This window comes from Pteropus alecto, unplaced genomic scaffold (genome assembly GCF_000325575.1).
Source record: "Pteropus alecto unplaced genomic scaffold, ASM32557v1 scaffold194, whole genome shotgun sequence".
Classification (NCBI taxonomy): Eukaryota; Metazoa; Chordata; class Mammalia; order Chiroptera; family Pteropodidae; genus Pteropus; species Pteropus alecto.
The window spans coordinates 397,438-424,833 of record NW_006436281.1 but is presented as its reverse complement, the minus strand read 5'-3'; the positions used below and the strand labels follow the sequence as shown (position 1 = coordinate 424,833).

The 27,396-nt window shown below is 39.0% G+C and overlaps 1 protein-coding gene and 1 pseudogene across 1 annotated transcript in view; one reads left to right on the top strand and one right to left on the bottom strand.

The window, feature by feature from the left end:
- The window catches only part of ZNF45 (zinc finger protein 45), a 57,356-nt gene that overhangs the window by 13,268 nt on the left and 16,692 nt on the right, over nt 1-27,396 (bottom strand). Inside the window, exons 4-9 of the mRNA XM_025046703.1 lie at nt 22,796-22,952; nt 22,633-22,705; nt 21,427-21,472; nt 19,206-19,332; nt 18,516-18,611; nt 14,035-15,852 (exon numbers count right to left, since the gene is read on the bottom strand). Coding sequence (XP_024902471.1) covers nt 14,035-15,852; nt 18,516-18,611; nt 19,206-19,332; nt 21,427-21,441 — 2,056 coding nt within the window. The 5' untranslated portion in view covers nt 21,442-21,472; nt 22,633-22,705; nt 22,796-22,952. The remainder of the gene's footprint in view (nt 1-14,034; nt 15,853-18,515; nt 18,612-19,205; nt 19,333-21,426; nt 21,473-22,632; nt 22,706-22,795; nt 22,953-27,396) is intronic.
- Nucleotides 25,521-25,639, top strand: LOC112479712 (annotated as a pseudogene).

The following is a 27,396-nucleotide window of genomic DNA, read 5'->3' as shown; positions in this document are numbered from 1 at the left end:
AAAGGAGATGATCAGAGAAATGTATTGTGTGCATTTTAAATCCTGGAGATGGCTGGAGTTAAAGCAGCCTGGTGGTGGACCTTGCAGAACTAAAGTCATTTGGGCAAACCTGTGTTCAAATCCATCACTGCCACGTATAGCGTTCTGACCTCAGGTAACTTACTGAACTGCTTGAAGACTTCACTTTTAAATGTAAAATAGGGAGACAATTAGTGTTACATTAAGAGGAATTACTATTAATTGCATGTTGGACTCACAGCCCAATGCCTGGTAAATATTAGATATTTATTAACAATATTAATATCTAATAAATATTTTGCAATCAAATTACAAGAGCTCTTATACATAAGTGTTAGTGTATGACTCATTTTCATGCTTTTCTACATAGACTCCAGTATAATTCTTGGGATCAAAGATTACTTGTAAAGTCTTTGTAAATTGTCCAAGTAAACCTATAGATTAATTTTGTCCAATAATTTAAAACTTAATAGATTAATTCTAATGATTTAAAATGTTTTTAAGTGATGTTCACTGGCTATATTTGTTACATCTTGTGGATGTGGGGAGTGATAAACTAAAATAGTGCATATCCACCTGTATATACACAAGAATGCTGAGAAATTAGAATTAGCTGTTCTGTAATATTGTTCTACTACCAACAGTCTGGTTTGCTGCACTTGATAAATTTTGAGAATGAGAAAATAACTAGAAGCCAATAATTAGAGGTTCTCAACTATGGTTGAATTATTAGGCCCCGAATGGCCAACAGGGACGAAATAGGAAGACCTTGGTTTAGGAAGTATTCTCATGAGAACAATATTGCCTTCTAGGGAGGGCTTGTATATTGCAGAATTAAAAAAAAAAAAAAACTTTACTTTTTGTGCATAAAGCACATATATATATACACACACACATACATATACAATATATAAACAGAATGCAGTTCATCTGTGATATTAAAATTTCACAGAGTAGATCAGGTTAAAGAAAGTCGAAAAGGGGTCTTTAAAGAGGCTAATAAAAAAGTTAAGGAATATTGGCATTAGTATTGATAAAAAATCATGTGTCACTGAAAAACACTTTCTATGTAGCCAACATTATTCTAAGTACTTATAAATAAATGTATTTAATCCTGGGAAAATCTTAGGTAAATTCTATCCATATCCACAATTGATAAATAATTAAACTGAGGCATAGAAAAGTGAAGCTTTTATATAGGGTTGTATGGCTAGTAAGATCTAGGATTTTCATAAGTAATTCTGACTCAAGAGTCCATGCTTTCTACTCCTACATAATACCTGCCTACTCCAATGATCTGTCTGGTCCATTTGATTATAGATATTCCAAACATACTGATGGTCTCTGAACTTTATCAGTCACCTTCTGAGAAGCCTGAGTGAATACTAAGGATTAAATGCAGGCAGAAGTTAGGAAGGGCTCTCCCATCAATAATTCAAAAGGGACCAGCCTTTCACTAAGTAACTGGGATTTTACCCATGAAGTATTATAACTGCAGGGTCCTCAGCTGGCTAAGAATCTTATCTCCTTCAGGTTTTCTCACTATCAGCTAAAGCTTTTCTTCATAATCCACCTGTTTTTAAATATATTCTTTGAAAGGTTAATTCCCTGAGCATTATAATCATTATAAGGTTTGGGGTCTATGGCCATACCACCCTGAACACGCCCAATCTTATCTGATCTCAGAAGCTAAGTAGGATTGGGCCTGGTTAGTACTTGGATAGGAGGTTTGGATGACTGAGAGATGAAAATAATCTGTTGCTTTAATGACCAATAACATTATTCTTCCAATTTTCTTTTAGCAAAAGAACCACCAAGGGTTAGCCAAATCAATACATGGCCATCTCACTAACATCTTCACTCCTCAGCTTCAGTAACAAGAAAGTGTGGTCACGTAATTAAGTTGTGATCAATAGAACCAACAGAATCATGAAGAAATAGAAGAAATAGAAAATCTAAATTGAAAAATAACAAGGAGATTGAATCAATAATCAAAAATATCCCAAGAAAGAAAAGCTCAGGACCAGATGGCTTTACTGATGAATTCCACCCAACACTTAAAGAAGAATTAATTTAACTTTTCTCAAACTTTTCCAAAAAATTGAAGAGAAAACCTTTCCAAACTCATTTAATGAGGCCAGCACCACCCTCATACCACAGCCAGATGGGGGACGTTACGAGAAAGATAAATACAGGCCAAGATCTCTCATGAATATGATGCAAAAATCCCCCTTCTAAATTCTAGCACACCAAACACAGCAGCATATTAAAAAGACCATACAGCATGATCAAGTGGGATTTATCCCTGTCGTGCAAAGACAGTTCAACATATGCAAATCAATAAATGTGATCGACAGCATTAACACAATAAAGGATAAAAATCATATAATCCATTAGTAGATGGAGAGAAGACATTTGACAAAACCCAACATCTTTTTATGATGAAAACTCACCACAAATTAGGTATAAAAAGAATGCACCTCATAATCATAAAGGCCATATATGGCAAGCCCACAGCTAACATCATACTTAACAGTGAAAAAGCTCTAAGTTTTTTATCTAAGATTAGGAATAAGACAAGATGCCTACACTCACCACTTCTATTCGACAGTAACAGAAGACTAACTAGAGCAATTAGCCAAGAAAAAGAAATAAAAGATATTCACATCAGAAAGAAAGAAGTAAATTTGTCTTTGTTTACAAATGGCATGATCTTATATAGAGAAAACCCTAATAATGCTACCAAAATTGTAGAACAAATAAATTCTATAGTTAGGATACGAAATCAACATACAAAATTTAATTGTATTTCTACACATTAACAACAATCAGAAAGAGAAATTAAGAAAACAATCCCATTTACAATCGCATCAAAACAATAAAATACTTAGGAATAAGTTTAAACAAGGAGATGAAAGAAGTGTATACTGAAAACTATAAGACATTGATAAAAGACACTGAAGAAGACATGAATAAATGGAACAATATCCTATGTTCGTGGATCAGCAGAATTAATATTTTTAAGATGTCCATACTTCCCGAAGTCACTTACAGATTCAATGTAATTCCTATCATTTTCCAATGGCATTTTTCACATAGATAAAACAATCCAAAAAATTTGTATGGGAGCAAAAAAGACCTTAAATAGCCAAAGTAATCTTGAGAAATAAGCAGAAAGCTGGAGGCATCACACTTCTTGATTCGAACTATGTTACAAAGCTATGGTAATCAAAAGAGTGTAGTACTGGCATAAAAACCGATACATAGACCAATGGAACAGAATAGAAAGCACAGAAATAAACACACGCATACGTGACCAACTAATCTTTAACAAGGGCACCAAGAACACACAATGGGGGAAGGATAGTCTCTTCAAGAAATGGTGCCGAGACAACGATATCCACACAAAATTGGACCCTTATCTTACATCATACACAAAAATCAACTCAAAATGTATTAAGACTGAAATGTAAGACTTAGAAGAAAAAGTAGAGGAAAATCTTGACAATGGTCTTGGCAATGGTTTCATGGATAAGACACCAAAAGCCTATGGAACAAAAACAAAAATAAACAAGTGGGACTATACCAAACTAAAGAAAAGTAAGCAATCAATAGTGAAAAGGCAACCTACAGAATGGGAGAAAACATCTGCAAATCATATCTGATAAAGTGTTAATCTCCAAAATATATAAGAAAGTCTTACAACTCAATTTTTAAAATGGACTAAAAACTTGAATAGATATTTCTCACACACACACACACACACACACACACACACACACACACACACACACACTTAAATAGCTAAAAGGTATATGAAAAATGCTCAATGACACTAATCATCAGGGAAATTCAAATCAAAACTACAACAAAATATCAGTTCACTCCTGTCAGGATGTGTGTGTGTGTGTGTGTGTGTGTGTGTGTGTGTGTATACATATATATATAAAGACAAGTGTTGGAGAGGATATAGGAGAATTGGAATCCTTGCATACTGTTGGTGGGATGCAAATTGGTGCAACCACTATGGAAAACAGTATGGAGATTCCTCAAAAAATTAAAAATAGAATTACCATGTGATCTAGTAATCCCACTTCTGGGAATGTATACAAAATAATTGGAAGTAGGGTCTCAAGGAGATATTTAAACACCTATGTTCATAGAAGCACTATTTACACTAGCTGAGAGGCGGAAGCAACCCAAATGTCCATTGAGAAATGAATTGATAAACAAAATGTGACATACAATGTAGTATTATTCTGCCTTTAAGAAGAACGAAATCCTGTAATATGCTACAACATGAATGAGCCTTAAAGACATTAGCTAAGTGAAATAAGCCAGTCACAAAAATAAATAAAATATGAGACCACTTATATGAGACGTCTAAAGTAATCAAATTCACAGAAACACAAAGTAGAATGGTGGTTGCTAGGGGCTGGGGAGAGAGGAGAAACAGGAAGTTACTAATCTATGGGCATATAGTTCAGTTAAGCAAGACAGGTAAGTTCCAGAGACCTGCTGTACAGCATTGTAACTACAGTCAACAATGATGTATTGTACACTTAAAAATTTGTTAAGAGGGTAAATTTCATGTTGTTACTATAGTAAAATAAAAATTTTAAATTCTAACATTTAACTTTGTAATTGTATTTGCTGACTAATCTTAATGTGATTCATATACATGTATAAATTGGAATGTATTAAATTACATGTGAAATTCAGCAACTTATATAAATACAAAATAATAAAATTTAATCAACTTTTAAGTCATTCAAAATTATTTTTTCAAGCAAAATTAAAACAATATTTAAAGAGAACAGGAAGGGAGGACAAAGGAACAAAAATTAGAGATAAACAGAAAACATAATAAAAGAACTAAATCTAACCATATCAATAATTACATTAAATGTAAATGGTTAAAACATACCAAATAAAGATGTGGAGTCAGAGTGGATGAAAATAATAATCTAATCAATTGGTTGTCTATGAGAAATCCACTAAATATTAAGATCAAAATAAGTTAAAATTTTAGGAGATTGGATTAAACGTGGCGGAGTGAGAGACGTTCCCAGATCTCTCCCCTTGAAACAACAATAAGCTGAACATCTAAAACTCAACAAAAAACACCCAAACTGCACACCAGCATGTCTGAGCGTGGGATCTGTGTCTAAGAGCTACCACAGGTCAGAACCCCAGGAGTCAGGCAGTGGACTGAGAGAAACAAAGAAGCTGCCTCTCACAGCCACAGGAGCTACCTATAAAAGGAGGGGGAAGGGAAAAGGAGCAGTGAGTTCCCTGAACAGCCCTGCCTAGAAGAGTTGTGAGCTCCACACCACTGGTGGCAGTGACCATTCGTTAGGACAGAAGGCAGAGAAAAAGGGACGGCAGAAAAGCGGGGACAGCAAAGAAACAACAGTTGATTTTTACCAGCCACGGTTGCAAAACCGAGGCTAAGCCTCAGCCCCCAACCCTCAATACAGAGGACCCCTCCCCCCATACCCTCTGAGACCGATCACCGCGGAGCCCTAGGGGAATCTGAGCAAACGCTACTGAAACTGTTACTAACACTGACAGGAACTGAGACTGAGGGTAGCGGATGTGATTAAACATCTATAAGGAAAAAAAAGAGACATTATTAAGACTTTACACAAAGCCGCGATCCAAGAGGCTTAGATGCTACCTACTGGAAACCAAAAGAGAAATACCTTCTTTGCAACAGGCTAGGGACCATTATATAATAGATCTTCTTTCTGGAAAAAAAAAGAAGCAGAAAACACTTCTATTAATGCCCAGGCGGAGAAATAGTCCATTGAACACCATGAACAACCAAGGTGACAAGGCATCTCAGAAAGAAAGAGAAAAATCTCCAGAAAATAAGCTTCAGACATAGAAATATGCGACTTAAATGACAGAGAATTCAGGATGGTGCTTCTGATAAAACTCAGTGAGATCCAAAACGAATCATGTCAACAATTTCAAGAATTGAAAAAACAGCTAGATGAGCAGTATGAGTTCTTTAGCAAGTAGATTGAAACCCTCAAAAAGAACCAAATAGACCTTCTGGAGATAAAGATAAGTTAAAAATTTTAAAGATGGAAAATGATATGCCATGCAAACACTAATCATAATAAATAGCAATGACTATATAAATATTAATATCAGTATCAGACAATGTAGACCTCAAAAGAAGGAATATTACATAATGACAAAGATAAAAAGGTCATTTCATCAAGAATCTTAAATATTTATAGATTTAACAACAGAGCTCTAAAGTAGCCAAAGAAAAACTGACAGAATTCAAAAGAGAAACAGATAAATCCATAATTACATATGGTAACTTAAACGCCCCTGTCTCAGCAATTGATAGAACAAGTAGACCAAAAATTAGTAAGGCTATAGATGACCTTCACAACATGATTAATAAATTTGACCTAATCGATCTGATATCTATAGACTACTCTATCCAACAACAGTAGGATATATATTCTTTCTAAATACACACAGAATAATATTCACTAAAAGGGATCATATTCTAGGCCATAAGACAAACCTTAACAACTTGAAAATAACTGAAATTATATAAAATGTGTGCTCTAATCACAATGAAATTAAAATATTAATTAGGAACAGATACCTGACTAATCCCACAATATATGGAAATTTTAAAACAGATTACTAAATAATCCAAAGGTCAAAGAAGAAGTCAGTCACAAAGAACATCAGAAAACATTTTGAATCAAAAGAAAATGAAAGCGCAACATAAAAAAAAAGTTGTACTATAGAGCCAAAGTAGTGCTGAGAGAAATAAATACAATTAGATGATTATATTAGAAAAAAATCTCAAATCATGAGATTAGCTTCCATCTTAAAAAAGTAGAAGAGCAGGCTCAAATAAACTCATAAAAAATTCACAACAGGTTTGGATGTTTTTACATCGACAGGAGTCACTATAGTAAAGCTGCTGAATTACTAACATCGAATAGGCTGAGCATAAGGAAAGGATTCTATTCCTGTTTTAACTGGCCTGGTAACTTAAACTTTTGTGTTTTCCAGTCCTGTGACAATGCCTGGATATACATCAGGCCTCCAGAAAACCCTCTGATTAACTCCTGAAAGACTAAGGAAAGAATATTCACGTACCCTGACCACCTGACATGCATTAGTCAGACCCGCTGACATCCAGGATCCAGACCACCAGTCCCCTAGAGGACAAACATCTCAGACCAATCCAGAGGCTAAGAATGCAGGACTGATTCTTCTTCAGGATGTACCTTTTATTATAAAAACTCTTAGTTTTTTCTTTCTTCTTCAAAATACTGGATATTGCCTAGTTGTGTTTTCGTTTTGCAAACCTTAAGACCTTTGAATAGGATGTGGTTCCATAGTATTGTGGTTTAGCACGTCTGCTTTCCACGAAGAAGGTCCTGGGTTCACGCCCCAGTGGAGCCATAGTCCATGGTCTATGGCCATGCCACCCTGAACAAGCCTGATGCCTGATCTCAGAAGCTAAGCAGGGTCGGGCCTGTTAGTACTAGGAAGACCAGGTGCTGTAAGCATAAAAAAAAAAAAAAAAAGACCCTTGAATAAATCTTTATCATTTATTTCTAAAGGAAAGAAGAGCATAGTAGACAAAAGGCAAACAGAAGAACATAATTCAGATTTTAAAAAATTGAAAATGGAAGTTGAGAAAACCAAGAGCTAGTTCTTTGAAAAAATCAAGAAAATGGATAAACCTCAAGCCATGATAACCAAGAAAAAAAAGAGAAACAAAATCACCAATGTCAGGAATAAAAGAAGGAACATTTTTATAGTCTCCACAGAAATTAAAAGAATTATGGAATATGCAAGGAGCTGCTCCCAATTATCAAGCCTCATTACTGTCATTACTAAACCAGGGCACCACTGAGGTCTTAATGAGAACTAATGAGAACTAATAGCAACACTTAATGAGAACTAATAGCAACAAATAAAGCTGTCTTGAATGTCACTGTGTACTAACCCCGGAGTGGCCAAGCTAAAACTTAAAAATTATTGTGGTTATTACAAAAACAAAAATATGGCCCACCAAACAATGCCCCGCATCCCCGAACCCATTCAAAACTCTGGTACTGGAAATTCATGGATTTAGACTCCCCGATCATTTGGACCACAGAAAAGTCCATCTCAAAGATGCAAGCCTTACTCCCAAGAGGTCAGACAATAGCTACTTAGTCCTAACATGACTCTTAATATCCCTACGTACCCACCAGCTACCATGGCGCCAATTGACATACCCAAGGCCCTCCTCCACAGCTTCACTGAACCCTATGTCCATTACCCCTTTACCAGCCTCCACCAATAGCAATCCCTTACCTCTTGCCACGGGTAGGGACCAAGCAGTTCTCGGTGCTCTGATCACCTCCTAGAAATTCACACCAATATGATTCATTGGTGGCATTTTGGTCCTCATAAAATACTCAATAACTAATTTTATCACTTTATTGATTTTGAGTAGGTCACATTGGTGTCTGTCTGGTGGCCCTTCAAAATTTAAACGGGGAAAACGCCTCACTATTAGGAATATCGCTGGACACTAAGTCTTTGACATTCCAATACCTTTCTCTTATAGGCAGTAATAAACTTGTCATGACCCCAGTGAAACTGCCATCTCCATCTTAAGTTAGGTGCTCAAATTAATGAACATTTATATTAGTTTAAGACCTGTGATATTGTTATAAGAAATATATATTTGGTCTTCATCCCCAGTTCCTGGCACAGAGCTCCTAAATCCCTTGGAATTTAATGTGTGATAGGAGTCTCTTTTGGCCCAATGAGACAACTCTTGACGGGTCCTCATGTAGTTTTAGGATGGAGGCCGGTTGCTGGGAAAACCAAGGCATGATTAGAGTTGGAACTTTCAGTTCCTCATCCTGACTTCCAGGAAGGGAAGAGGGTCTGCAGGTTGAGTTCACTCACTCATGTTCAGTAATTTAACCATCATGTCTACACAATGGAACTTCCACAAAACCCCTAAATGATGGGGTTGGGAAGCTTCCAAGTTGGTGAACACATCTAAATGCTGGGAGGATGGCACATTTAGAGAAGCATGGAAGCACCAAGCCCCACACTCATACCTCACTTTATGTCCTTTTATTTTGCTGTTCCTGAGTTGTATCCTCTATAATGTCCTGGAATATTAAGTAAACTATTTTCCTGAGTTCCATGAGTTGTTATGGCAAATTATTAAACTCGAGGAGGTTGTGGAAATCTCTGATTTATAGCTAGTCTGTCAGAAGTATGGGAGGCCCAAGGGCTTGCAACTAGACTCTGAAGTGGGAGAGCCTTGTGGGTCTGAGCCCTTAACCTGTGAGGCCTATGGATAACTGGGTTTTTAGTGTCAGAACTGAACTGAATCACCAGATATCCAGGTGATGTTGGAGAGCTGGAGAAGGGGTATGGAAAGCCCCCACACATTGGGTGTCAGAGAAGTAAAACCTGTTCAAAAGCTCAAATCCAATGCCCTCACTTACAATTGGCCATGCTAAACAGACCTCAGGGAATCTGCTACTTCCTATTAAATTGGTAAATACCCATTATATCCAATTAAAGAAGTATTAAGAAATTATGACCCACAAGAAGTCCTCATTCCCTCTTCTAAAATGCCATTTCTCCCTTCGACAGCACCATCTGGCCCGTCCTTAAGCCTACTGAAAATGAATGGCCTTTTAGGCAGACTACAATCTCAGTGTAGTGCTACCTCCAATAAGGCTCCTACCCTGAATATTATTGAAATTCAGTTATTAATCCAGCCAGTATGTTTTACTCTGTCCCCATTTCTCCAGTATCACAGCCACAATTTACATTTACCTTTGAAGGATCTCAGTGTACATTCATTCATTTATCTATAACCCATCTCGGCAGCCTGTATGGTTCAAAATGTATGCAGACAGGACTTTCAAGGGCTTACACTGTCCCCAAGCACTGAGTGATAGTATGGCATTACATGGATGAACCTGTACTAAGCAAAGAAATTCATGAAGTCCTTGCATAAAACATTTGATATGATTACCAGAGTCTGACCATGGCTGATCTATCATGACTCAAAAGATCTAGGGTCCAACCATTTCTGTCAGATTTGGGGGCATAATTTAGCTCACAGAAAGCAGCTCTATGTTAGATCCAGTTAAGTCATAAGTAGTGACTCTCTTTGCTCCCATCTCTCTCAAACAAGCCTACTACCTACTTGTCCTATTTGAGTTTTGGCTGCAATTCTCCCTTTACAAGTTTTTTTAAAAATTTTTATTTGATGAAAGTCACTAAAAGTCATTTTAATTTGAATGGGGGCCGCCCAACAGGACTACTCAAAAAGCCATCCAACAAGTGATGCCGCACCTCACCTGGTGACTCCTTTACAGTGGAAGGCCTTGCAACTAAGTCTTATGCCTGTTGGAGTCACTTAACCACACAATAGCCAACAATTCCCTATGTGTTCTGATATAAACTACTCTTAGCAGCTGACAAGTATACTCTTAAAAGATAACTCTTATTGACTGGTTGGGCCCATAGCTGCTATGGCAACTGGTTAACATACTGCATCAGACTATCAACTGGCATCTCAACGTGGACCGTTGAAGAGCACCTCTGGTTTTTCGTAGGTCAACAATATAGGGTCTCCTGAAAAATTCAATATATAAGACAAACCAGAATAGTCTACGATTTTACCAAATTACTAAAATTCTCCAAAAGATTTCCTGAATCGCCACTGATTTCTTCACCAGACTCTTTCTGCTGCCTGAATTGCTATTATCCAGCCCAGAGAGTTATCATAATTGCTTTAGGTCGACTTTGCAAATGTGGTCTCTTCCAAATACAAGTTTATTTACAGGAAAACCTGGAGGTTGCGATACTAGCCCAAATGTCAGGAATGAATTAAAAAACAAAAACAAAAAACAGGAAAGAAATGGACATTCGATTAAATGTGAGCAAGCTATAAGCATCATCTTCTGCCCACTGCCTCCCCTCCACAATCCTGCTAAGGCCCAATCACCACTCCACAAGGGCATGTGCCATTCCACCCCCTCTTTCAAACTTCATGCAGGCAGGACTCCCACTCTATAAAATGTCTGAACACTGAATATTCTTGCTCTCCGTTTAGGACCGTCTCCTTGACAGCCATCCTCTGATCATCCCTTCCTCTGATCATACCAAACCTAACTTTGGGAGGACTTACAGGGACTTTCTTCATGTCACAGCAGAGTTGCTGTACTATGCCTATCAACCATCAGGGAAAAATAAAAGTTTTTACAGAGACATAAGGGTCTATACAGAAAATCCCAGGGAATCTATAGAATGGCTACTTTAACTAATATGCAACCTTGGCAAGATTGCAGGATACAAGGTCAATATAAAACAACTATTTCTATATGCTAGAAATGAATAATTGGAAATTAAAAATTGAAAAATAGTACCATTTAATTATACACCAAAAAACATGAAATACTCAAGAATAAATCTAATAAAATATGTACAGGATCTATATGCTGAAAACTACAAGCTACTGAAGAAAGAACTCCAGGGAGTCTTAAACAAATAGGCAAATACTGCATGTCTATGGTTTAGAATATTCAATACTGTTAAGATATCAAATTCAAAGCAACCTCAACAAAACTCCCAGCAAGGGTTTTATTTTTAAAAATCACAAAGCTGATTCTAAAAATTATGGAAAACCAACCAAGTTAGAATCGCCAAAATAATTTTGAAAAAGGAGAACATAGTTAGAAGACTCATACTCTGATTCCAAGACTTATTGTATAAAATTACATATGGCAAAATGATAGACACACAGATCACTGGAACCAAATAGAAAACAGAAAGACCCCACACATATTAGGTTAATAGATTTTTCACAAAGGTGCGACAGCAATTCAATGTCGAAAGGACACTTACTTGGCTGTTTATATGCAAAAAAAGATAGACCTTGACCTCATACTTTATAAAGATGAACTCATATGGATCACAGCCCTAAGTGTAAAACTAGAAAACATAAAACCTTTAGATTAAAAAAGGAGAAAAATCTTTGCGACCTTGGATTAGGCAGAATTCTTATAGCTGAAACCAAAAGCGCAATCCATGGAAGACAAAAAATTGAATTTTATTAAACTTAAAAAAAAACTCCATCTGTGAAAAATTCTGTTAATGGAATAAAAACATAATCCACACACAGGGATAAAATATTTGCAAAATACATAACTGACAAACGACATGTATCTAGAACATGTAAAGAACTATCAAAAATCAAGAACAAGAAGAGTTCACAAAAGAAAATAGGTATATGGATACCAAATATTCATATATAAAAATGCTCAACACAGTCATTAGAAAAATATAAATTAAAGTCAAAATGTGAAGATACCACTATAAATCTATTGAAATGCTAAAAACAAAAATAAAACTCTGATATGCATGGTGGGAATGCAAAATAGTATGTCCATTTTAGAAGTCTGCAAGGTTTTCATAAAGTTAAACATACTCTTAACCATACAACTCAGCATACTCTTAAGTATGTACTAAGACAAAGAAAACTCATGTTGACACACAAACCTGTCTGTGAATGTTTATAGCTGCTTTCTTCACAATCACTAAAAACTGGAAACCCAAAGTCTTCAAATTATAAATGGATAAACAAAATATGATACATTCATACAACTGAATGTCATTCAGCAATAAAAGGCATGACTGATATATATATCAATATCGATGAATTTCAGAAGCATTAAGTGAAAGAAGCCAGACTTTAAAGGTTATATACTGTGTGATTACATTTATATGACATTGTGGAAAGGTAAACTCTGCAGACAGAAAAAAGGCATGGGGGAGAGGACTACAAAAGCACAAAAAAATTTCAGCATGGTGCTTGAACTGTTAAACTGTGTTAAACTGATTATTGTGTTAATACAGCAGTATTTGCCAAACCCAAAACAATACAGTGGAGAGTCAATGTTACTGCATATAAATTATTCCTTAATTAAAGATGTAAGCTTGTAAAATTTTTATAGGTGCCTTTTATATCATTGAGGATTTTTTTTTTATCATGAATGGATACTGAATTTTGTCAAATGCTTTCTCTGAATCCATTGAGATGACCACATATTTGATCAGAAGAATCTAAACACAAAAGTGTATACTGAACCCCCAGGAAGCTCAAAAATAGACCTAATTGATGGTATAGAAACCATAATACTTCTTGTTGCCCCTGGAGGTGGGATTGACTGGAAATGTGCACCCCCAAAAGTTCTGGTTTAACAGAAATATTGTATTTTGGTGATGATTACACAAGTGTACATTTTTGCCAAAATTCAGGAAGCTGTAAACTTGATATTTATGCATATTACTGTGCGCAAATTCTACCTCAATTGTTAGCATATAAAAGTGCTGGTCACAACTCACTGAACTGATTTCTGGACCCACTAACGGTTACAACCTTCAGTTTGACAAATACTAATTCACGGGACCTGCAGGTTGGGAAAATGAGCCCGTGTGTCTCATTTAACTGTCCTCCAAGCTTGCAGAATTCTTCTTCTAAGTACAATCTTATAGAAATATCTGGAGATGAAGTGAATAAAAATTTGAAATGACTGTTCTTTTTTACTCGTTTAACAAGTATTGAATATCTACAATGTGTGAGGCACTGAAAACACAGAAATTTGGCAATTGACAAAGTTGTTACCCTCTCTGCGCCTATGTTCTAGTGGTACAGATCCTGGTATTTCCATTTTAGTATTTCAGGCTAATTCCAGGTCATTCACCCTTCCTAAGCCTCTCTTCTGTGTAATAAATATCTGCTAAATGCCAAGATTCTGCACAAAGTCCTGTCTCCACTCATGAGGTTTCTCTGCTCTGTGGTCATGCAACCACTGTGACATGTCACTCTCTGGCTGAAACACTCTTTTATAAAACAAATGTTCTGTCTTCTATGACAGGTCTGATAATTGAACTAGTTCAGCACCCATTTGAGGTATTAAAACATATAATTTCATCGACCTTCTTTCCCATAGGATTTCTCTGAGGGAAAGCCCTTCTCACCCTCATCATCAGCATGGATTCGCTGATGAATTATAAGACTTGAGCTCCAACTGAAACCCTTCCCACATTCCTCACATTTGTACGGTTTTTCTCCTGTGTGAACTCGCTGGTGGGCTTGAAGATATGAGCTCCAGCTGAAGACCTTCCCACACTCCTCACATTTATATGGTTTCTCCCCAGTGTGGACTCTCTGGTGGGCTTGAAGGTATGATCTCTGTCTGAAGCGTTTACCACACACATCACATCGGTATGGTTTCTCTCCCGTGTGGACTCCACGATGTGCCAGAAAATTTGAGGCCCGACAGAAGCCCTTCCCACACTCCTCACATTGGTATGGTTTCTCTCCAGTGTGGCACCTCTGATGGGCTTGAAGCTGTGACCCCACACTGAAGCCCTTCCCACACTCCGCACACTGATACGGTTTCTCTCCCGTGTGAACTCTTTGATGTACTTGAAGACTTGAGAACTGACTGAAGGCCTTACCACACTTCTCACACTTATAGGGTTTCTCTCCTGTGTGGATTCTACAATGAACGTTCAGATCTGAACTCCGACTGAAGCCCTTCCCACATGTACCACATTTGTATGGTTTTTCTCCAGTGTGGCCTCTTTGATGGGCCAGAAGATTTGAGGCCTGACTGAAGCCCTTCCCACACTCCTCACATTTATAGGGTTTTTCTCCTGTATGGACTCTAAAATGAATGTTAAAATCTGAGCTACGACTAAAACCCTTCCCACATGCATCACACTGATATGGTTTCTCACCAGTATGGCCTCTCTGATGGTCCAGAAGATTTGAAGCCCTACAGAAGCCCTTCCCACACTCCTCACATTTGTATGGTTTCTCTCCAGTGTGGCTAACCTGATGGGCTTGAAGGTGTGAACCCACACTGAAGCCTTTCCCACACTCCTCACATTTATAAGGTTTCTCTCCCGTGTGGATTCTACAATGAATGTTAAGGTGTGAGCTGTAACTAAAACCCTTGCCACACGCATCACATTTGTATGGTTTTTCTCCAGTGTGGATCCGCTGATGAGCCTGTAATCGTGAACGCCAACTGAAGCCTTTCCCACACTCCTCACATTTATAAGGTTTCTTCCCCATGTGAACTCTCTGGTGGACTTGAAGATATGAGCTGTGACTGAAGCCCAGCCCACACTGCTCACATTTGTAGGGTTTCTCTAATGTGTGGCTTATCAGAGGAGTTTGATAATGTGAGCTTTTCCTGATGTTCCTCCCACACTCCTCGAATTTGTGTGGATTCTCTCCAGTGAGAACTCTCTGATGATGAAGATATGACCTCTGACTGAAACTCTTACATGACATATCATATTTGTACGATTTCTCTCTACTGTGAACTCTCTGATGGGCTTGAAGACTTGAAAACCGACGGAAGGTGTTTTCACATTTTTCACATTTATAGGGCTTTTCTCTTGTGTAGGCCATCTGGTTAATTTGAAGACAAAAGTCCTGAATGAAACCTTTCTCACACTCCTCCCCTTTGTAGGGTTTCTCTCCAGTGTGGACTCTGTGGTGAACCTGAAGATGTGAACTCTGACTAAAACCTTTACCAAATTCCTTACATTTATAGAGTGCATCACCTTGCTTTTCCAACTGAGAGTCAGTTTCTTGAACATTTACTATGGAATCCTGACATCTGCTTAACTCCTTGGTAACCTGTTGCCAAATCTGTGAGCAGAAAAGCTCGTCATGTGGCAGGTACCTTAATCCAACCTCTTGAAGAATCTCCATATCATTTAGGTCCTTGTCTCCTAAAAGGATAAAGAGAATTTGGAGATGGGGCATGTGAATGCTTTGTTCAGAAACGTCAAGGTTATAAACTTAGGCCTACACTCTAAGGTATTATTAAATCAAGAGAAAAGTTCCATTTTTATCATCGTGTATCATGTTGTCTGATTTATATGCCTCTGGAAACCAAGAGGCAGTCCATCAGATTCCCATTCGTTACACGTTAATGAGACTCATTTAGAATTGTACGAAGTTTCATAAGTGAGCTACAAGTTAGAGCAAGAAAAATACTTCGTAGAGAATCTTTACAATAATGAAGCTGCGTCTTACTGAAAGCCTCTTCTTTTGCTGTAGCAGGTGTCTGATACATGCATATCTAACCAAAATGCTCAAAATGTCTAGTAAAGCCCTTACAGCCAGATTATCATAAGATGTCCCCAGGCAATGCTGACAACCTTTGATTTATTTTATTGGGAGTTTACACCAATGTTGGGAACCTTTGAAGCACTGAGCTGGTTGGTAAGACACACCTGGAAGAAAAGACCTCATCGCCCAAGTGTCGGAAGTTCAGAGTGTAAGCAAAGTGCTCCTTCACCTCCTGCTGGGAGGTGTCCGGGAGGACAATTGGGGAAAAGGGTTTATAGTAGTAATATATGCTACTCTCAAACTTCATAGCAATTAAAAGTTCCTATAACCTCCAGGAGGAAAAAAAGAAAAAAATTGAAGCTAATTTTTTACATCTGACAAAGAACTCGTAAGGGCATAGTATAGAGTCTCGACACTGGACAAGAAGAGTTATGTTTTCCCTGAACTCTGTTCTTCCAATTAGCTGTGTGGCTTGCTATTTACTTCTTGTCAGGGCTCTCTTCAAGCCCTATCAGTGAGGCCTTTTAGCACCCAGTATCAAACAGTAAATTCTCTCTATTCGCTATACACACCCTTGGCAATTTCCATTCACCTCCCCCTGCTTTGTTTTTATACGGCACATATTGCCATCTGACATACTATGTCCTTTATCTTTTTTTTTTTTTTTTTGGTGTCTTCTCCCATTTGAATGTAATATCCATGAGCATGAGCACTTTACATTCTTCACACAGTGTTCAATAAATTTATGTTGAATGATAAGAGAAATCCCAGTTTGATTTCTTTGTGAGAGTTTGAGCTATGTTATAAAAGTAAAAGCTTTTTCAAGTAAGTTGCCCATAATAAGAAAGGGATTGGAAACAGCGACTTTGCTGAAAAGCTGAAAGGCTTTACCAGACACAGAGCTAAACTAACAGGATGGTGATGATGAGAAAATCATGCTGATCAAAAATCATGGCAAGAATCACTTGGGAGGGAAAAAAGCATAAGGCATAAAACTGGCCATAAGGCCTAGGGATTAATTACTTTCGGAATTTTTATACTTCCTTTCTGTGTGTGTAAAATTTTCCTTTTTCAAGTAGGAGTCAATATTTAGAGCCTTGGGAATAATGTCTGTGAAAGCAGTCTGTTAAATTGATGGATAGAGATAGTTTTTCCTATATGGACCATGCCATTGTTTTTCACAAAGGCAGGATTTAGTGAGTTTGAAATAAATTTAACAGCTTGAAACAAGCATCAATAGAATAGAAAAATATAAGAGGTGCTTGTAAGCAGTAGAGGTATCTTTGTATAAAATGGTTATTAGTATCTTCATTCTAAATAGTAGTCCTTCACCAAGATATTATGATTCACTACTAAAGGCTGCAGGAAAACTACAGAAAGAAAATGATAATTTGGTTACAAGTGTATTCATTACATGTGGTTTAATGGATATCTAGCTACATATATCCAAAAGCAGCTAATAAATTAAAATAAAAATTCTTTTATATTTTATTTTATTATTAGTTTCACATCACACATTTTCACTATTACCTTTTCCTATTACGACTAATAGGAAAAAAAATCCACGTAACCATTATTAACTCACTCATTCATTTAACAAATATTTATAGCTCGCCTGCCCTCTTCCAAGTCTGTTCTATTCACTGAGGATAGAACACTAGAGAAAAAAGAATTTCTCTTCTCCTGAGATTATATTCCAGTGGAAATACAGTTAGATAAATAAAAATATATGTTAATGTGTTAAGTGGTGATCAATGCTTAGACACTGACTAAGACAGGGTAAGGGAAAAGAGGGTGGAAGAAGAAGAAAGTATTATGAACAGAAGGATCATGGGAGGCCTTTCTCATGAGGTTACATTTGAGAAACGACCTATGCGAAATAAGAGAGGGGCCAACAGGATACAGAGTGAAACAGCATCCCTGACAGAGAAAAGAACAAGTAGAGGGCTATGAGACGGAAACACGCCTGGCGCAACAAAGAGGCAACACTGGATGGAACAGACTGACAAAGGGAAAGTGACAGATCATATTTACAGAAGGATAGGGGAAGAGGGAGCAGCAGCCACAAGCTACTTTAAGTACCTGGATTTCACTCTGAATCAGGTAAGAAGCTACTAGAGGTTTTGAGCAGCAAACTCATAACATCTGACAAACATTTACAGGAATCACATGGAGTGGGGAATTCATTGTAAAAGAGTAAAACAGAAAAGTGACAGCGATACAGAGACTCCTGTGGTAATCCTAGGCACTGATTTAGACCAGAGTCACAGCGGGGGAGGTGACAGGGAGCTGGACAGACTCAGAATGGCATGGCTCTCACCTGAGGAGCTGTGGCTGTGGGTTGCTGTCTTTATCATCCAAACCTTTTCTTCTCTCTCTAACTGGGGGATTACATCCGGTGGGAAGGGCTGGTGCCCTGTGGAAAGGTGAGGACAAACATTTAAAATTAATACATTACAGGCCAAAATCACTAAAAATTGTGGCTCCTCAATGCATCACCGTTAGAACATCAAAATTAGTGTTTTCCAAACTTAATTATGACCCATCAGAGGAAACACATTTTAGGCAAAAACCCCAGGATATTAGACAAAAGTGTGTATTACTGGAAAAAAATGTCTACTTGCATCACGTCCGCTCCAACATATCACGTTGCCCTTGGCAACAGGCCGCAGCTTTTGCTGCCAATTGCAGTTATTGCCAAGGGCTCTGATACTTTCTACCCGATTTTATTTCATTAAAAAATGCTGGTACAATTCCCTAAATGGGTGTCATGACCCACTAATTGGAGATGATCACAATTTGAGAAAGGCCCAAACCATACAGCAGTCGATTTACAATTCATTTACAAAACACACACTTAACCTGGGCAGAAAGACCAGAAAAATGCCATGTGTCTCATGCTGCTCAGAAAATTGGCAACCAGTTCAAACACTCCAAAGAGCCACACATCCAAGGACACATAAACACCGCAGGGAGCTGACAGTGGGAGACAGGGGGCGCCTGTCCTCACCCACTGAGACCAGGTTCCTGAAGTTCTCTAGCGTGACATCTCGGTACAGCTTCCTCTGGGCAGCATCTAGCAGCCCCAGCTCTTCCTCGGTGAAGACCACAGCCACGTCCTTGAATGTCACTTCCTCCTACGATGCCAAGCACAGGCAACCTCAATCTTGCAATAAAGGTCTCCTGGGAGAGGGCCGGAGTAGCAATATGTTCTAAAACATATTGTTTTAGATTTTGTTTTCATAATAAATGTTGAAAAGAACAATTTTTTACAAAGATATTAGCTTCTTGTCTAATTATTTGCTTTGGATAAGTTCCAAGAACTGAAATTACAATGTCAAAAGGTATGCAATTTCAAAGTTATTATGTACGATGGCAGATTTTCTTTTCAACTTTCCCCTATTTTTTCCTCCCCTCAAGAGAATATAAGCATTCCTGAGTCTCCATATCATACACAACATTAAGTATAGCCAATGATTTTAAATCCTGGATAATCTGGTTAATAAAAAACAACTTATTTGGTTATCTGTATTATGGTTATTTGGTAATTCATAGGTTCATCATATTTTCATATATTTACTGGCCATTTTTACTTTTTCTTCAGTATTTGTTACTGTTCTTGGCTCATACTCCAACTGAGGTGTTATCTTATGACTCTGTAAAATTTCTATTAGAGGTTTTAGCTTTTCGTTTTTCTCCGGCATATATATTACAAATATTTTCACCCGTGTTTTGCTACTGGTCTTCTACCGCTTTGTGTATACACAGTTCCTCATCCTTGGCACTACTGACGTTTTGGGCCAGATAATTCTTTGTTGTGTGGGCTGTTTCGTGCATTGTAGGATGTTCAGCAGCACCCTGGCCTCTATGCACTAGACACCAGTAGCATCCCTCAAGTTGTGACACCAAAAATGTTTCCGGACATTGACTGGAGGCAAAATCGCCCATGATTAATAATCAGTGTACGGGGCTGTCCTAACTTTTCATATGAAAACTGTGTTTGTCACTGGACCGCCATACATCCAGTTGCCCTCAGTGAGCTGCAGAGATCCTAGAGAAGGGGCCACCAAAGAGTGACTGGGTAGAGGCTGTATTACATGTGGTGTCTTCTACCCAGGAAGATAACCAGGCCCCACCTGCAAAGGGCTCAGTCCCTGGCTGGAGAATTCTTTTTCCCTTGCCTCTCTCTCTTTATCCAAGTAAAAATCCTATGAGTCTTTTGGGCTCAGTTGGATCTTTGGTTTCCTATGTGAACTTAAGCAGTTTTCTGAAACTCTACGATCCTGTTTCTTTGTAATTCAAAAATGCAGATGAGACCAAGTACAATCTCCTAAGGCTGGTCTGAGACTAAGCACAGTGAGAAAAGTATCTGGCAAGTCCTCCTGTACTAGTGGACTTTTTAAATTAAGTATATTACTTCAATAAAATAAATCAATACATGAATAAAAAATATAAATAAGTAAGCAAAACATGCATATGACATGACTCAGACATGAGTAAGAAACAATATACCTTAGGTGAAAATATCTAATAATAGTTTCTCTGTGTGAAGCATTGGTTGGACCCTGTTGTGCCAGATTTGAATATTATATACATACAGAATACCTGAGGTACCACATATCAAATGTACTTTCTCAATTTAGAGCTCCTAAAATATTAAGAACAAAGAATGGGAAACTCTTCCAAATTCCCTTTTGAGGAAAATAGTTATATGAGGAAAGCTTACTACAATGTTCTTTAAAACGGTAAAAATTTGAAACTACCTAAACGTCCAAAAATGGGGAAAAGTTATGGGAGACACACACACTTCTACATCAATTCAAGGGAAGATGCTATTACCAATAAAAATGTAAGTTATATAATATTAATTTAAAAAGGCATAATTTGAGAATTTTAACTATGTGATGATTACAAATATACAGTTATAAATGCATGTGAAGAAAATGTGGGAAAACAAAAATGGTTGTTTTATAAAAAAAAAAGTAGTAAAGTAGAAGCTTTTTACTTTTTCTCCCCTACTCTTATTTCTGAAATTATAAAAGGTGACTAGACAACAAAAATTATACTACACTAAAATAAAAAGTAGTGATCATGTGGCACATAAGAGCTTCCCAAAGCTCTTTGCCCTCTGTTCTCTTGAATCTTTCCCAAGGAAAAAAGAAAAAACAAGAGTGTCTAATCACTGAGAAATGAAATGACAATTTTAAACCCAGAGAGGAAGCCCAACTCACCTTGAACTTGGTCATTTTGTCCTCCTTCTGAGTCAGGGCTGAGTCTCTGGAAGGCACAATGGGGAAAAGAGAGAAAAGCCATTAGCATCTGGCTGAGAATGTCACTAACCCATATGGCTGCTTTACATGAAAAAGCAATGGTGGCCCTTCCTCAAGGTGACTTGATGAGCAGAGTGTGGGCTGGGTTCCAGATTCCACTCAGCCAACAGCACTGTGCAGCGAACGACCTGCCCAACCACACACGGCGGCCCAAATCAAGTTCACATAGCTCTCAGGGTACGATTCTGATTCTGAGGAGGGCAGAAATCGAGGGTAAAGTACCCAGGTTGAGAAGTAATCCCTAGGGCCAACGGCCTGGGTTCATGGCACTGCTACTTATTAGCTGTGAAATCCTGGGCAATTATTAACATCTTCGGGCCTGAATTCTTTCATCTGTAATATGGAGGGATTAACAATGCCCATCTCATAGGACTGCTGTATGAATTAAGTGAGTAGGAAGAAAGCTCAAAGAATACTTTTGGGGCACACTATTTCTTAGCAGCGGCAGAAAAGCAGGTAATAGTCACTAACGTAAAATCTGTCTTTATAAATGATTCCTATCAGTAGAGCCTGTACAGGTTGTTGCTCTGCCATACGAAAATCACCTTTAACCTGTTATTCTCTTTTGGTGCGTCATACTTAATTTGATGACTTTGCAATAATATTTACAATTGAATGGATGATTGTGGTTTTTTCTGTATAAAAATATATATAAAATTTACTATTTTAATCATTTTAGGTGTATTCATATTGCTGTGCAATCATCCATCTCCAGAACTTTTTTACCATCCCAAACTGAAACTCTGTACCCATTAAAAAATAATTCTTCTTTCCCCACTTCCCTTGGCCCCTGCTAACAACTATTCTTTCTCTAAATCTGACTACGAATGACTGTTTTTTAAAAGATAATACCTTGCCAAATTTACTTTGTTAACAGCATGACCTTAAAAAAGACTATCATGAAATGATGAGAAGTTAATAAAAACCTGTGACTCTACAAGATTTATTTAACTAGAAGTTAGATAATCAATGTCACTTAAATTAACAAGCTAGAGTGATCACAGTAACGATAAAAACAACAAAAATCGCAATGTTTAACATTAAAGAAGCACTAAGTACATGTTAGGGACCTTGGGAGCACTTGGCACACACCGTTTCATCACATACCTGTGAAGAAGCTACTGCTGCATGAGCCATGTGACTCTGGTCCAGTCACCTACACTTCTGTGCCTACCCTCCGCTGTAACAAGGAGAGGAAATCAGATTGTTAGTCATGGGATTATTGTGGGGAATAAATGTGCTAATTTATGCAATGCCCCTGGCATAGTACCTGGCGTTTTAGAAAGTTCTCCATAAATGATAACGACCGCTGCTCCCATTTCACAGATGATGACGCCGAAGCTTGGCAAGGTCAAGAGGCAGGGGCGGAATCTGAATCCAGCTCTCACATCAGAGCCAGAATTCTAGATCTTGTCCGTCTGTTGCTCCTAAAGATGAAAATAAGCAGATGTGAGTCTGAGGGCTCACGGAAAGAGGGTGAGGGCTTGAGAGCTAGGGAGAAAAGGCAGAAATGGGAGAGGCCTCTGAAGCCAGGGGATATGCTCGAGGGAGACGACAGAGCTGCGAAGGGGGTAGACTCCAGAAACAGACTGCTGGCCCTTGAATGCTGGCATCTCCAACTCGCTAGGTGCTTCAGTGTCTGATCTTTATATCAAGGATGAAAATAATTCTAACCTCATAAAACCACGCAAGAAGGTTAACCAGTCTAAAGCATTTGGAGCAGTGTCTGGCCGCCTAAACACTCAATAAAAGTTACCCACATGGCTGCTTTACATGAAAGAGTCAAGGAACACCTCCCTCGGGGTGACTATGGCCACACACGGCTTGAGCAGAGCACAGGCTGGAGTCCAGATGCCACTCACCCCTCAGCCGGGAGCCCCTGTGCAGTGAGTGACCTGCCCCACCACACACAGTGGCCCTAATACAAGTTCTCCTTGTAGCTCGCAGGGTATGATTCTGATTCTGGGAGTGGGGGGTGGGGGAGGTAGGGAGTTCAGAGTAAAATGCCCAGATTAAGAGATTATTAGTTAATTATTTATTAACTAATCATTATTAATCATCTGACTTCGGAGAGAAGAACTCTAGCATGGAAAAGGCCTATGTAAAGCTTTCTAATCCTAGAAGAAACATCGTAACTTGGAATCTGTAACTCACTTCGTTCTGATTCTGTATTTGCCCAGTGACTTCTGCTCAATAAAAGGGTTTTGCAGGGTGATCTTCCCATCGCCCCGGGGGAAAGGGGATAATGAGTAAATCAACCGTCTGCCTTGTCATCAGCGGTTCCTCAGCTTTATATCCCAAGCACCTAAAACAGTGCCTGTAACATAGCAATTGCTCAGCAGACACTCGGCAGTGTCAGCGTCCTGGAGAATGAACCCGCCATCAGGCAGAGGCACGTGGAGAGACTGGATGGCATGGTCCCAGGTCTGAGACGTAAAATGCTGAGGCTGAGGATGTGGAGAGCAGGGGTTTTATTTCCAAGTTTTTCCTCTAGGTCTTTCACAATGCTGTCCCAAGGTCATCCTTGGAAGGAAAAGAGCCACCGGATTTTCCAAAATATCATCTTAGGAAGGTGTTTTCTGCTCCTCAGTCAGTGCCTACATGGAATCCTATTGCGAAATCCACAGAATGTGTCCATCAAAATATTGAGAACTATTTCATTGCCTGGACAATTAGCATTAGACAGGCTTACTTATTAATTCTTCATTAAATAAATGAGTTTATTAATTCAATGAACACTTTTGGAAACCTTATTAAAAGAAACACAATTATCGAGTCTCAGCTTGCTCATGGCCTAGAGATTACGAAGCTGGCACTTACGCTACACATGCTAAGTGGCTGAGTGGTGACCAGGGCACTCTTACATGACAAACACTTATTCTGTGACAGCCCCTCCTTTCATCTCTGGGCCTCAAGGCCCACACTCGATCGGAGGGGGTTCTACAAACACGTGGCTTGATGCGAGTCCTGGAGGATGACTGGGTTCTATTAGCCAAAAAGGAGCAGAATCACTGAAAAACTGCAAGAGAAGGAACGTTACAGCATAAGTGAGGACAAACGAGAGGCAAAAAAAGCTGGACAGGAAGGCAGGATTCAAACGACCATGACGCAGAAGTCCCAGTTTTATCCACTGGTCGGCAGGGGAGCAGCAAAGGATTTGAGGGAGGGAAAGGAGGAAGATTCCTTTTGTGTTGGAAACAGATTACTCTCCCAGCAGACAGGAGATCGGAGGGGAAAGAGGCTGGGGCCAGAGAGACTGTTAGGAGGGCCACTTCAAGAATCACTTCCTTCTTTATTCAAACATCACCTCTTCAGACAGTTCCTCCCACTCCACCTTATAGAGAATTTCGCTTTCCTAATCACATCCACACATCTCATTCCCCCCATACCTGCTTAATTCTTTTTTCTTTAGCACGCATCAGTTTCTAACACCCACTAGCTATTTTCCCTATTTATATTAATCACATCTACCCCACAGGTAGTTGTTTCCTGTTCTGTATCCTCAACTTCTAGTATGCTGCTACAAGGACCTGATAGGAACTCAACAAAGATTTCAGAATGACTACTGTAAGGAACGCTTGACGGATACGTCATACAGACCAGGCCTCATTATTTATCGCCTGACTCGTTCATTCAACGTATAATTATCAAGAGCCTATTCTGTGCCAGTCAACGATCCTAGACATGAAAAATGCAGTGAACAAAGCAGGCAAAGACTTTGGTCTCATGGAGCTGTATTATAATGAGGTACAAGGATAATAACAAACTAATAATATAGTGAAAAATGCTTTGAAGAACAATAAAGCAGGGTAAAGGGATAAGAAGAGGTGAAAGGAGGGGCCGACACAGAATAAGTATTTGTCATGTAAGGCTTTTCTTGCATTTCAGCAGAGACTTGAACCATGGGGAAAAGGGCCATGCAAATATCTGATCTCTCAAGGACACGTACTATAGCTGGAGGGAAACAGAAAATATTTTTTGTTAAAAAGCCACAAGATTACAGCCATGCCACCCTGAACGTGCCCGATCTTGTCTGATCTCGGAAGCTAAGCAGAGTTGGGCCTGGTTAGTACTTGTATGGGAGACCACATAGAAATACCAAGTGCTGTAGGCGTTTTAAAAAAAAAGCCACGAGTCTTTTCTCTCATCTGATGCTTCTTAAATTGTAATGTGAATCACGTGGGGATTCTGTGAAGCTACAGCTGCCCATGTTTCATCCCCAGAGATTCTAAATCAGAAGATCAAGGATGGGGACTAAGAATCTACATTCTAACAATATCCCAGATAATGTTGATAGTGTTGGTCCCTGGATCACAATTTGAGTAGCATCAGTCAAATACAGTCTAGATATTTTCAGACAGACTAAGGACTTGAGCTTTCACCGCCAACTTTTCTACCAGCCCCAACAGACTGCTCTATTGCCCAAGGGCAAAAAAAATAAAGAAGCACAACTTGCAAGGTTCTCTTTCTCTCTGATCCTAATAAACAAGATTAGAATCAAGGTTTGTCAGGATCAGAGGGAGTACCAAGATCAACTCTAAGTCCCTAATTTTATCCACAAGGAAACCCAGGCTGTTCACGAAATATTCCCAATAATTACAGTAGCTGACATTTATAGCAACTGACTACCTACCAAGGCACCATTTACATGAATGCTTTATGTGTAGTATGTCATTTGATCTTCATGACAGTTCTAGAGACTGAGATAATAATTATCCCCATTTTACAGATCAGGAAATTGAGGCACAGAGGAGCTAAGTAACTTGGTTCATGATTCATCAGCGGCCAACAGAAGAGTCAGGATTTTTCACCCAGAGCTTTATTTACATTAGACTAAAAGGGGAGCTTTTAAAAAGCTCAGACCTTACCCACAACTAATTGAACCAGAATCCGTGGAGATGGGTGGCCTGACATCTGCATTTCTGCATCCCCTCCCACCACCCCGGAGCACGATTTCATGCTCCAGTCAGGACCCTGCAGCGGGCAACGAACCCAGGCAACCTGATACCGGGGCCCGTGCCTCCTACCGACTAGTAAACTGATGTGCATCTGTACCGCAAAGCCTGAAATCCCAAGTGTTGCCTTGACATCTTCGAGCCTCACAGGGCCCCAAAGGCCCAGCCACGAGTTCTGCTCTCTCCAGATCCAGTCCCGACCTGGGGGAAAGGCTCTCCCCAAGCTAGTTCCGCAATGTTTTTAGTTTCTGTATTGGCTATTTGACATCTGTTTTTCCTGACCTCTCCATAAGTCTGCTGAATCACAGGGCCAGATTATCGATCAAAGTTACTTACTACTTCCGAGTAAGCTTTCGAGGGCACCTGAGAGTCATATTATAATCCCCCCACTGCTGCCCCCAATTCGCCTGTTTTCACTCAGCGCCCAACATGGGATGCCTTCATCTAGTTACCTCCTATCATGTACTCATACAGGCACAGTCCCACTTCGTCTCTCTCTCCTTCTCGACCCCTGCGTGCGGCAGGCTTCATGTGACCTTGTGGCAGGCTGTGCCTGGGGGAACTAACTGTAAGTACTAAAAATCTTCTTTCTCGGTGACATTAATCTGTCCACATTATCGCTCAGCCACCTTTCTATATTAAGACCTGACACAATTCACCCTATGAGCTGGACCAGCTGCAACCCACTCTGTCCTTAACCCAACAGGTTTCTGCCCCTGCCAGCCTGTAAAATTATTCAAACAGGCCAATCACATCCTCTTGCAGGAACCAAGGGTCACCCTACCCTCTTGTCACTACGAAAACCGGCTAACGTAACCCCTGCTGTTCATTCTATTCCCAAGTGCACACCCTGTATGGCCCTGCATGGCATGTAAGTGTCCTCCTCCCATAGGACACCCAGGAAGCCAAGGGCGGG